We start from the raw sequence: 12,949 nt of genomic DNA, 5'->3' as shown, positions 1-12,949 counted from the left end.
GACACTTTCCATTATAAAAAAAGTAGTGGGGAGGTTAGATAAAGGCAGGGTGGTGCAGGGGACCAGGACACATTATCTCAGTCATCTTAATCTCCTGCAACTCTTACATCTAAATCTAAAGTTCCTCATCCTAAAAATGTATTTTCAGGATAACTGAACCCTGACTCCTGCCTCCTCAGATACAAGTTCAATTGTGTTCTTTCTACCAGCAAATATACTCATATTAAAGCCAAACTCTCATAGGCTCATGGAATTTGGAGTGACATGGGCTCATAAAGCTCTCTTAGCCCAACCTGAAAACATGAACTCAGTTAAAAACAATCAACATTCAGCATTGCCAGGAATAAGCCGAGGAGAGTAGGCATGAATACTTCCAGGGATAGGGAAACAGCCTCAGGAGACAGCCTACTTCAACTTAGGATGCCTTAATTATTCAAAGACTTGTCCACAATTGTCTAAAATCTACTTACAGTTTTCACTGATTCATCATATTTTGCTCTTTGCAATCAAAACCTAATCTTCCCTCTTCCATATTCTATCCAATTTTATAAGCACGATAGTCTTCTTACTCTTATCTAAAAAGCTATCATGAAAGAATTTGCCTTACTGACTGTTGAAATCCAGAGATACCATATCTATAGCAGTTCCCCTACTCAGCAGTCAATTAACCCTGCCACAATATAAAAAGGAATTGAGGATATTACCTTCTTCCCCTTTTTTAAAACAAGGGTACACACCCATCTTTAGTTTTTTTAGCATCATCATTATTCTAAGTGCCACAATTTTCAAAACTTTTCTGTTACCTCTCAGTTAAACTGAGTGATTTTATCAAGAACACTTTCTGCCCCAATCTCTCTGGTTAAGGAATAAACCCTTATTTGGCACTGTTACAAGAAGGAAGGCCAATGGAAGTCAAAAGTGAACCAAAGGAAGTTGTTTAATTTGTCAAGGCATTTGAAAGCTATGATTTGAGCCTGATCTTGAAATAAATGAGAGAGGATGGAGAAGAGCATTTCAAATAGTGGTGAAGCCACAAATAATAAGAGAATTTGCAGTATATTGAAATTGATTTCTTGGACTTCAGAATGACGGATATGAAGTAGAAGTCAGGGGATGCTTCCTCTCTGGTGATTCTCCTACAGGACAAAACCTGGAGCCTCTCATTTAATTCACCAACACAGCCTCTGACCTTCTGGACCATCTCTTTGGGGCACTGCCTACTTTAAATTCTCCTTTAAGACCACCAACCCATTTTGGCTTTACAACCTCTGCAATCTCATTAACTATCGCAGTTCCAGTCACCTCCAGGAGGATAACTTGTAGATCCATTACCTTCACCCTGATTCCTGCCCTGACCTGTAGATTTGGAGTTTCAACTCTACACGACTATATTTTTAGCAATTAACTTAATATTTCCCCAAATTCATCACCACTTCTCTTCAGTCCCCGCCTATTTCTCCAACTGTAGTCTGTATATTGGTCGATGGTATCCACGGAATCACTTTTAGCTCTCTATTTTCCCCTTATTTCCCCGACCCCAACAATCAGTTACCAGACCCTGCTACTTACAGCACCCCAATTTCTCTTAAATCTATACTTTCTCGCCCATACCCACTACCAGGGCCTCCCACCTTTTTCTGCTCCAACTGGAAATATTTTTCTAACACAAAGATTGAACGTGCTACTCCTTGGCTCAGTAAGAATTAAATTCATTTTGCATATGGGTGAAAAACTGTTATTTTAACATTGTACATATTTTAAGGTTGTAAATTCCTACACCTTTCCCATGCTCCATAATTTCACCTTGTATCTCAGTAAGAAATAAAGAGTAAAACCCCTCAGAAGATTTTCCTAAAATCCTGCATGTTGCTTGGATGATGTGATGGAAAAAATAAGAACAGGACAGGTCTATATTCATAGAGACCCAGAAGATTAAAGACTGATCCCCTATGAAAAAGAGTAGGAGAACTATTTCTTGGAGTACAGAAAGTGAGGAGAGGAAGCTTGTTCCCCTGCCCTCTGCCACCTGCCTTCAGAGGGCCTGTCACCTGCTCAACCACAAGGTGCCTTATTTTTGGTGCTCAACACTGCATAATCCAAACCAAGAAGACCTACAAACTGTGCCTTCTTCAGCTGGGGTCACTCACAGCCCAACCCAGACAGAACTGACTCGTTATTCTGAGATTCGCTCTCAACCTCCAGAAGCCAGAACTGTGCCAGTAAGCTGGCAACTGCCCGTAAACTCATCTGTCACATGGTACTTGTCGTAATCTTGAATTGACATTTAGACAAGGGATTACAATTTAATTTGGCACACACGTAAACATCATCCTCTCTCTCACCTAGTTTACAAATTCCTTCTGGGCAGAACTATGTGTTATACATTTTCAACCATCACGGGATTTTCTACATAGCAGGAGCACAAGAAATATTTGTTGACAGGGTTTCCTGTTCAAATATGTCGATATATTTGATAAAATATATGTGCTAGCATGAAAATGTATTTCAGACTTTATTCCTGAAACTACTTAAAAATCGGGCATAGGGCTTCCTGGTGGCGCAGTGGTTGACAGCCTGCCTGCCGATGCAGGGGACGCGGGTTCATGCTCCGGTCGGGGAAGATCCCACATGCCGCGGAACGGCTGGGCCCGTGAACGATGGCCACTGAGCCTGCGCATCCGGCGCCTGTGCTCCGCAACGGGAGAGGCCACAACAGTGAGAGGCCCGCGTACTCCCCCCCGACCCGCAAAAAAAATCGGGCATAAAAGCACATGCATATGAATCATCTTACTTCAGATCATGTGGGTGTGAATCTGAAAACAGAAGTGGACTGCAAGTCGAAACCACAAACGAAATTAATGTTAAAATAACTCTCCACAGTTCCTACTTAGTGAACTCGAAGCGACCAGAACCTGTAAAATACAACTCAGTTTCAAAAGCTTACAGTAAAAAAGCTCACCTCCTTCAGGATGTGTATGCTAATGTCAAAAGAAAATATGAAAAGTTTAAGTAACTTCAGTAAAGTGTTAATGGCAAGAGGGAGAGGAGGGGGAAAAAGAGAGACGCAGAGCATAAAAGGTAAAGACAGAGAGAGACAATCATCTAAAACCCAGGACTGATTAAGATAGCAGGGAGGGCTGCAGCATCTTTTATCTGCTCCAATGAATCACCAGAGTTCAACTATCCAAACATCCAGACTCTAGCCAGTGCAGAATCAATCCCCCCTTAATAAAAATTGAGTAAAGATTTTTCGGAATAGAAACATAAAAATCACATCCCATGCCTTTATACAGTAGAATAATTACATTGACTCAGAAAAACAATTTGGTTGAATTGTTTCCCTCCTCTGTTTGTTGTTGTTCTAACTAATTTTCCATTTGCAAATGGCCTAACTTTAGACTGTGACAATTTATGTGTTTCCTTTTCCCCAAAATCTTTTATTATAAAAATATAATGCTAGTAAAATAATTGCACACTTTTATTAGAACTTTCCATGAAATCACCTCACCAAGATCCAGGAAATGAGGTTCAAAGAAACAGGAAAGGCTCTTACACACCCAAAAATTCCACAGCTCCCCCAGTAGCCCTGTAAAGATCACTGTTATGTATATTAAATCCTTGTATGTGAACTGACCAAACAAGGCCAACAGGCATGATTCTTGCTGGCCAGAAATCATAGCCTTCTAACTGCACTGCTGGTCTCTCCAGCTCCCCATACAGCCTGGAACACGAGATCAGTTGGTACAAAGACACTCTTCCCACACATGCTTAATCCTCCTCCCTTGCCCCAGCCCCTCCACTGCTTCCATTCTGCCAACTTCCAACCCTGTGCTAATACAAAAACTCCATTCTATCTGCTTCTATTCCCAAGGTCCCGAACGCTTCTTGCTGAGAAAGGCAATCAACCATGCTGACCGTGTCCACTAAAAATTCATGCTGTTCATTCTTTGTTCAGCCCTCAGTGTTACTGAGCAGTGCTTTTGTTTGCCCCGGATTGACTCCCTCTTGAATTCTTCATTCTTCCCAATCTTTTCTACACATCTCAAATTTCTTGACTCATCCTAACACGCCCCATTGCTCTCAGCAAATGTTACATCTATTTTGCTGAGAACATCTAGGCCTTCAATAATCTCTTTCTCACATGAAATTTTCTCTAGATGATCACTCATCCTTTTCTCCCACCCCCATCTCAAAGGGGAACATTCCCCACTTTCCTAAGACTGATCTCATCATCTCCTTCCTTCCTACAATTTTACTCTTTCAATTACAAACACCCACTGCAGCACGGTCCACCCCCATGCTCTTTCATCTTTTCTCTCTCTATCCCCTGGCTTTCTTTCCATTAGTGTGTGGTGGACATGCTCAAAATCCGCCCATCCAAAAGGAGCCTTCTATACCCCCTGCTTCTCCCTTAACAAACCAGAACTCTCTCATCTTCCATGACCTCTAACACCTAACACTTCTGTGACCAATCCTTACGGACTCTGTATTCTTTTCCTTCTCCTCCCAAAAGGGCAGCCATTCTCCCAAGTCTGTCTTCAGTCCTCTCTCTCTCACTCTTGTGCCCATCCATCAGCTACTTGGTGGTGAACTCGTAGTCTGTGCGCCTGACCCTCACCACTCTCCTAGTAACAAATTCTCTTTTTCAGTGGCCTACTGGCTATCCTGGCTTAAGGATAAGTTCCATGGAACCAACATGATCAAAAGAAGACTCAACGGCTCCTCCCATGTTTCCACTCAGGCTAAAAAGCAAACCTGTGGATTACCTTACATTTCTACCTTTCCACCTTCTCCCATATTAAATAGTTTGCCCAACCACATCAATTCCATTGAACAAAATTTAGACACTGTGCCTGGCTGTAGGAGATTCAAAAATGAATAAGTAAAAATCAATGCCCTGAACAATTTCTCACAGCAAGATAGAGCTCTATCCTACTTTTGCTATCATTCTTAAATCCATATTCTCAATTCTACTCCCACTGGTACTGCCCTAGGTCCTCTTATCTTTTGCCAGGCTATTATAATAGCCTCCTGGAAAATCACTGCCTTCACTCTTGCCTCTCCCTCCAAAATCATCCTTTGAACTGTCACCAGATTTATTTTCCTAAAAACACCAATTTGGTCCTATCCTTACCCTATCAAGAACTTTCAATGGCTCTATTGCCTACAGAAAGGACATACAAATTCCTCAGCAGGAAAATCAGGGCCCTCCTCACAATTACTTTAGCTTATCTTTACAACTTTACCTTTTTCTCAGCTCCTTTAATGCAGCTCACACAATGGTCTTAGTGAAGTCCTCCACACTCTGTAACAGTCCCTTCCAAGTCTTGCTTTCCACATCCATGTCCACAGAGGAGAGTTTGACTATGCTTCTTAGTCCAACTCAAATCAAAAGTTTTCTCTGAGGTCTTTCCGAATGCCCCAGCTAGAGATGCTTTCTCCCTCCCATGTTCTGCCATCATTTTCTTTGTGCCTCTGTTATAACCTTTCCATCTACCTTATATTATAGGTATGTGTAAACTTATTTATTTCTCCCATCACTCTGCAAGTCCCAGATTTCATTCATCAATCTATTTCTCTCTATATCTGTCATACAGCATCATATCTATCTATCTATAGATAGATATGATGGAACATTCACAGAGCACCTGAGTAAGGCAGAAATAAACGATGTGAAGACAAACAAAAAGGCTATAGTAGAGATGAAAATCGGTATTAAAAATCTATCCTCTGTACAAGTATCCTGAATTATAAACACAAACATATAAATGCTTTCCCTAGTCCCATCCTCCACCCTGACCCCCAAACCGATGCTGTTCATCGCCTTTTGCTGCCATGACTCACACTTGCTCTGGACAGCAATCAAGCCCTCCGTTTACCCAATCATTTATTCCACAAATATATACTAGGGCCTACTTCAAGGTAAGCTGTGCTCCTCCCTCTCTCAAGATTTTGTGTCATCATCTTGTTTCTTAACATGGTCCCCTCCAGCTCAGTTCATACCATGCTATCCCTTAGAACTTTATTCGCAGTTCTCAACTCAAACACTTCAACCTCTCCAAACACTTTTTAGTCGTACCTTTTTTAACCGCTTCCTTCCCCCCTCTCCTCTTAGTTTTTTCCCAGTTACATCCTCCTCTTACGCATTTGATTCTTTTACTTAGCAGAAGGAAAATGACTATGCCTAGCTGATAAGGCTTGCACTTCTCTAACTAAACGTGTAAAATGAACGTTAGTTCCTTTAGGCATACAGAGAATTGGGAATATAAAGTCCAAGGTGCTTGAAAATGCCCCCAAATCCTCTTCCAAATCTAGACAAGTTTCCTTATCGTTTTCCAGTTAAGCCTGTTCTTTCTCAAGCATCTGTATTCAAAATGTTTCACTCAATTTTGTTCGTGGTTATTTGTATGTGGTTGCCAGAAACATAAGAGTATGTTCTCTATAATTTATCATTGTAAATATACAAAATTTTCAACAATCTTTTGAGATTATGGAGGTAAACATAAGTTATCATTCTGTTTCTATGAGAAAAGATAATCCAGATTCCAAAAGTCCAATTTACAGGTGAATACAGCTCACATGCAAATTAGGGACTTCTTTCCTTATTATTGCATAATGCTGGGATCCTCAGAGAGAAGTGTAGGGTGGTGGGACAAAAATATCTACTGAGGTGGGCAGAAGAAAGTATTAAAAGATCTATTTATTTACTTATTTTTATCTCATCCTTTTAAATTTTTATTCATATATTTCTTTTCTAATATTCACAATATATTTGTACTATAGTACATATGATCTTGACAGGAAACTTTTTTGAGGATGAATACTCAGGCCTAGTTTTATTAATTGGGATATGGGATAAAAATGCTGGCGAGCTCTAAGAGACGGTACACGTGGAGTGATATGATTTAAAGTCTGGAATTTGAAAAAGGGACTTTTCTCAAGATTTTATTAAGGCTTTCTACCAAATATATATATATATATATATATATATATATATATATGGCATGTCTTTCTACAGATAAAAGCCTCTAAAAACAATGATTCTCAACTAGAGATAAAGAGCACCTGGAGCTTGTTAAAAATGCAGATTCTTGAGTCTTACTCTCAAGATGCTGATTCTGTAACTCTGGAGTGGAGCCAAAGATGTCAGTAGCCTTGAAAGACTAGGATAGCAAGTCAACACCATCGACATTCTGGGCCAGATAATTCTTTGTTGCGAGGCGCTGCCCTGTCCTGTGCATTGCCAGTTGTTTAGCGTTATCCCTGGCCTCCACCCACTACATCCCCGGAGCAGTCACCCCCACCCCTGTTACGACCACCAAACATGTCTTGAGAGGTTGCCAAATGTCTCCTGAAAGGCACTATCGTCCCCGATTGAGGACCAGAGATAGAAGCTGCCCAAAGATGACACACTTTGAGAAATGCCACTCTTAATCAAAAGGATAAAACGATATGATAAAAGTTGAAGAATATGGATATTACGAGCATACGTGGTATAATTGAAATAAACAGGCTTCCCATACAGGAAACCTGATTAGCCACTATAAATTCCTGACAAATCAGCTAAGCTTCTAAGTCAAAGCTCTTCTTGTGTAATTTCAACTTGAACATCTTCTCCCTAGCTTCTATTTTAAATTATTTTTAATTAACTTTACTGGCATTTTGCATCCTGCTATGAAAAGTCCGCCTAATAGTCTCAGAGGACTCTCCCAAGAGAGAAGAGTGCATTAAATCACACATTATCACATTAAAGAATATTCCAGCACACAGTCCAACAGTCTACATCTTGGCAAATGCAATGGGGGAGGGAGCGGGGCTGCAGGGGCCGGAACAGGCTCAAGCAATTCGCAGTATCCAAAGCTGATTATCTTCAATTCATCCATCCACAGGAAAAAAAGCTGCATTCATTCTCTACTTCAACCACATTTACCACAAAACACCCTGATTTCTACTGTGTATGAGACCTTGGGCAAGTCACTTAAAGTCTCTGGACATCTCTTCTAGAAAAGTGAGCCAGTTAGACTAAGTTATTTCTAAAGATCCTTCTAGTTACAAGTCACAAATATGGAAGCACTTAATCAAAAGGCTCTTTCAACCACATGGATTCTAATAACTTTTGCACAAAAAAGCAAATACCTATCAGGATTGATAACACAATGAATTTTAAGATGCTTGATCCAAAAAAGAAAAAAAATGAGAATTAGGTGAACCCCCTATACAAGAGCCGTTCTCTCTTAAAACAAAAATAAGTTTGGCCCAAACTGTCCTTCACTTATCGAGACACTTATACACGTACTTTGCTTGAGAAGGCAAATCAAGTCAATCTTTCAGAAGTTCGTCATAAACAGGGAAATGGTTTTAAATCACAGGTTTACTTCCTATTTTCTATAATAGAGATCACAAATCAGCTGTATACAGGCCATTTCCAGCCTGCAGGTGTGGTTGTTTTGTTTGGCCTGGATAAAAATTGAATTTCATTAGTTGCCAACTTTTAAAAAGGGCGCAATGATACATAAAACTCCCTATTTCCAGTATCTCTTGAAATACCGGAAGATATTAACCCAAATGGCAACAATGAGCTGGACCTGAGAAGTACCGTCTCCTGGGCCTGCGCTCTACAGTAGTCCCCAGTCCCCACTGCTCCCTACCTTCCCACACCCATTCTGGTTCCCTCTGACAGCCTGGGGCATATGAGCTTAAGTCCTTGATCTGTAACAATTTTCAGAATGCACAAATAAGATTTTTCATGCTTTCAGAGCAATAGAATTGTGCTTGCAGAATCACAGCCAAAGGGGAGAAGCTCTAAAGAGAGAGAGCTATGCTCTCAATACGAAAAACTTCCACAACTATGAATGCTGATGAGGAGAACGCACTACACTGTAGGTGTCTAACTAACCATCTGCAAGAATGTAGAAAGAAATTCTAGATTTGATGGGGAGTTCAGACTAGAGACCCCCTAAAATTACTTTCATCTTGAATTTTCTATGCCTTTGGTTAGTAGTACAGATAGTGCATCACAACACAGTAATATCTGCATAGATTATATCGTGTGTCTTTATGTGATATAATATGTATATATATGCACATACATATTAATACACATATATATTGTACTTTGTTCGCAGGCGAAGACTTGATCTTATCCTCCCCCTTCATGAAAAGACATTTTCTGTTAACTTTCATAGAACATTCCATTTTTCTCACTGATTTTAATATATAAAATTGTAAAATTAGGTTTCTATTAACTAAGCAGCCTTATCTTACCAGAGTACTATTCAACTATTATTCTGAAAAGATGATCAATAACCCAAGGACAGAAGGATGAGGATGAAAGAACTCTGAGCAGGAGCTTAAGAGAAGAGTGGCTCGCGGGCAAAGGTTCTTCACTAACGTCTTTACCAATAAAACCACCCTAACCATGGCGGCTACGTCTTGAAGCTTTCTCCCTACCCACTTGCTCCAAAATGTTTTTTTCTTTCAGCTTATGAAATCTGCTTGTTTGAGACACAATCTTTTAACAAGATTCTGAGGATTTTCTTTTTTAAAAACTCAACTTTATATTACATTTACAATTAAATTGATGCCTACTTAGAGGATGTGGTGAGTCAAAGTTAAACTACTAAAAAAAAAAAATGTTGCTGAGGTTAAGTCAATTTTCAGGTAAAACATAACCCGAGAGTTTCCACACTGATAATGTGTTGTATGCAGTCCACATTCTCCTTCAGATCATTCTAGATGCTGGCTTCTTAAAGTCAGATCATGTGATACCTTACAGCATTACATCTGTACACTGCATTATCACTGCAACTTCTACTGACTTAAAAAATGTGTATTATTAAAGCTGGACATTGTAGATATCACTAGTTCTAAATCAATTGTTTTTCTAGTGTGTTTGAGGTTGATTTTGACATAAGCATTTGTTAACAATAGTGATGAACACCTCAAGTGTGAACCTAAACATCCCATCAAGGAGTTGATATGACTACTGAGGGCATGCCTAATGACAAGAAAATGATTGCCTTGGCAATACAGTGTGAGGAACATGGGCTGCTTCTGGGAAAACGTGTTTATCGTTCTAGTTCTGATTTGCTGATTTTCTCTGTTTAGAAAAAATGACTCACTGTTTAGGAGCAAAAAAAAAACAATGATAAACATAATTCAATTTCACAGCCCTTGAATTCCACATTTTAATTTAGCCATGCATGTTTTCTGCTCTTACCTATTGTGGGTTCGACACTCACTTCTTCTTTTCCACTTTTTACTGCCTTAACAAAAAGAATCCCAAAAAGCTCATTACGTTATTGCTAAAGGGGGTGGGGGCGGGGGGCATGGATCAGATAGGCTTAAAATCAAGAGAAAAAGTAAAATAGGTTTTGGAGCCCTGGAAAATTATTTAGTTTGTATCAGTGTCAGAACTCTTTAAATCAGAACCACCCTAAGAGGAAAATACGTCAGGAGATTAAGATCCTTGTTCTCTGTCACCAATGAAAACCTGAAGTATGTTACCTTCAAGAGAAAAAAGATACTGTTTGACTTGTTAATAAGCTTATTGTGGAATTTTCCCAGAAACAGAAATATTTTCTTTACAGGCTGAATGTGTTTACGCTTTGGAGGAACACAAAGAGCTAATTCATTCTTGAAAAGCATTTCTTTTGAAGCCTGTGTATTTCAAAACAAAAATAGTTATTGAAAACGTATGCATGAGCCATCCCAAAGCAATTGGTCACAGAAACCTGGATTATCAGAGTTGCAGACGAGCCCACAAGAAACAGGAAGATGAAGGGAGAGTGCAGGCTTGTTCAGAACGCAGTGTCAGTCCTTGATCTGATGAACGCACAGAACTGAAGAGAAGTAGTGGGGAAGCGCTTCAGAGCCCACACTGACGGGTCTTAGGCCCTGAAATGCATATGCTTAAGAAAGAAGCGATCCTGTTTCTCCGCAGCCAAAGGAAGGGGGGAGCGGAGGGACCAACGGATCCCGCCCTCTTATCCGGTTGTTGATCTAGCGCTGCAGTGCTGGAGAACTTGCTTGAGTAATGCTAACTATGCAAAAGTTCACAAGGACGAGGTTGGCTCGGTCCTCGCACCAATTCCCCCCACACAGACCCCAAGCAGTAAATGTGCGAACACATTTTAAAATGCAACAATGACAAAGGAGCTTGCAACTTGCAAGCGACACTCACCCTGGGCCGCGTCGCCCAGCCGGCCACCACCCGCCTCGGCCCCGAGCTGGGGCCCGGGAGCGGGGTCTTCACCCGCCCCGGACATGGGCCGCTTCACAGAACCCTCGCCGCGCCTCCGCCTAGCTCGCCGCCCTGCGGGGCGGACACACTAAGGGCTCGGAGATGTTGGGTGCAGGCAACTGACCGCTTCTGGCGGGGATTAAAAAAAAAAGTGTTTTGAGAGAAGAGCACACCACCCCTGCAGGACATTCCCTCCCCCTCTGCTTCCCTTCCCCAAACCCCACCCCGGGGAAGTTTTGACTTGAAACCCGGGAGGAAAACTGTTACCCAGCAAGTTGACAGCAGTGAGTCCTAGGGGGTCGAAGGGGGGCGGGGGTACCCAAGGGGGAGAGGCTGGGAGATCGGATTTGGGATCAGAACCCATCCTCCTCCCGCCCGGGGGACCGCCACCTACCTCGGCATCCCCCCCAACTCACTCAAAGCCCCTTCCTCCTCCTCCTCTTCCGCCTCGGAAAGTTAGCGAGGCTCCGGCAGGGGCCGTGGGTCGCGCTGGCCCGACGGCGGCCACCCCTGGGTGTCCCTCCCCTCCTCCCTCCCGCTCAGCGCACACCGCAGTGGCGGCAACGGCGGCAGCAGCCGCTCCTCTGCTCGGCGCTCTCCGCCTCCTCTTTCCAGCTAGCTCAGCCCCGCTGGCTCCCCTCCGAGCGGGGCTCTCTCCCCTCTGCCTCTCTTTCCCCCTTACAGCGCGCCTGTACTCCAGAAACACTTCTCCCTCTGTGGCTCCTTTTCAGCATATCCGGGTCGGGGAGGCCTCGAACTCTTGGCTCTCGGCCCCGAGGCTGGAGGCGGCGCGACCCGGGCTCGGCCGCAGGCTCCCTAGCGCCCAGCTCTGTCTGGGTCAGGAGGCCAAAGCCCTACAGGGCTGGCGCTGGGGAAGATGGGGGGCAGGGGGGACGCCGGTGGGGGTGGGGGGGAAAGGAGGGAGCAGGCTCTTCCCTGGCTGCCCCAGAGTGCCCCCCACCCAGAGAGTCACCGCATTCCCTCTCCCTACTCCTCTTCCCAGCCCTGCCTCAGACCCACTGACATTCAGGGGATGCCCTGAGGAAAGTAGAAGCCCTTAGGGTGAACAATGCAAAACGAAAAAAGTATCAGACTTTCCCGGTGGAATACAGTAAGGGTGGTTTTGAAACCTTGACCCCTAGCTGAGTGTTTAATCTCTGACCCTAAAGTAACCTTTATTCTGTTTTTCAGTTCTTTCTTTCTTTGTATTGGTCAAACACGATCCTGGATAAGGAAAAACCTTTTGCAGTTGCATGAAGACCCTGGAGGCGTCCGGGCAGGCAAGGGTGACACCCTTGAGGATGCACTGGCCCAGGGCCTCAGGCCCAGTCTATTACAGGAGGAATGCCTCCCCCACAGATGACTTCTGTGGTGAGATAAACTTGTGGTCGGAAGTAAAAAGCTGATCAACTCTCCATTTATAAAGGAGATGTTCCAGTTGCAATTTAATCTGATGAGCCAAGAATAACAAGTATAAAATAATTTGCAGATGTAAAGTATTTCTGATAACTTTTGCTCTTTATTTCATTGTGAATGAAATGCAAAATTTGTAGAAAGCTAGAACAAACTCATTCTCTGACTTTCTAGGACAAGAGTAATGACAATAATGTTCTCAAAATTGGAGAAAATGTACATTGGATACATCTTCCTTCTAGGGGTATCAATAATATCCCAGGAATTTCATATCTTCAAAAAACCAACTGGAAT

At 42.4% G+C, this 12,949-nt stretch overlaps 1 protein-coding gene across 5 annotated transcripts in view; it reads right to left on the bottom strand.

Moving 5' to 3' along the window:
* The window catches only part of MDFIC (MyoD family inhibitor domain containing), a 101,635-nt gene extending 89,564 nt beyond the window's left edge, over positions 1–12,071 (bottom strand). For 2 of the 5 annotated variants that reach the window (XM_019925116.3, XM_073809855.1), the window contains exons 1-2: positions 11,637–11,784; positions 11,183–11,371 (exon numbers count right to left, since the gene is read on the bottom strand). In XM_019925116.3, the coding sequence (XP_019780675.1) occupies positions 11,183–11,267 (85 nt within the window). In that variant the 5' untranslated portion in view covers positions 11,268–11,371; positions 11,637–11,784. The other 3 variants (XM_033863168.2, XM_073809854.1, XM_073809852.1) reach the window with 3 other exon arrangements.
* Between the last annotated feature and the right edge of the window lie 878 nt (positions 12,072–12,949).

The sequence above is a fragment of the Tursiops truncatus genome, chromosome 9, assembly GCF_011762595.2.
Source record: "Tursiops truncatus isolate mTurTru1 chromosome 9, mTurTru1.mat.Y, whole genome shotgun sequence".
Taxonomy (NCBI): domain Eukaryota; kingdom Metazoa; phylum Chordata; class Mammalia; order Artiodactyla; family Delphinidae; genus Tursiops; species Tursiops truncatus.
This window is presented reverse-complemented; position numbering and strand designations above follow the sequence as displayed.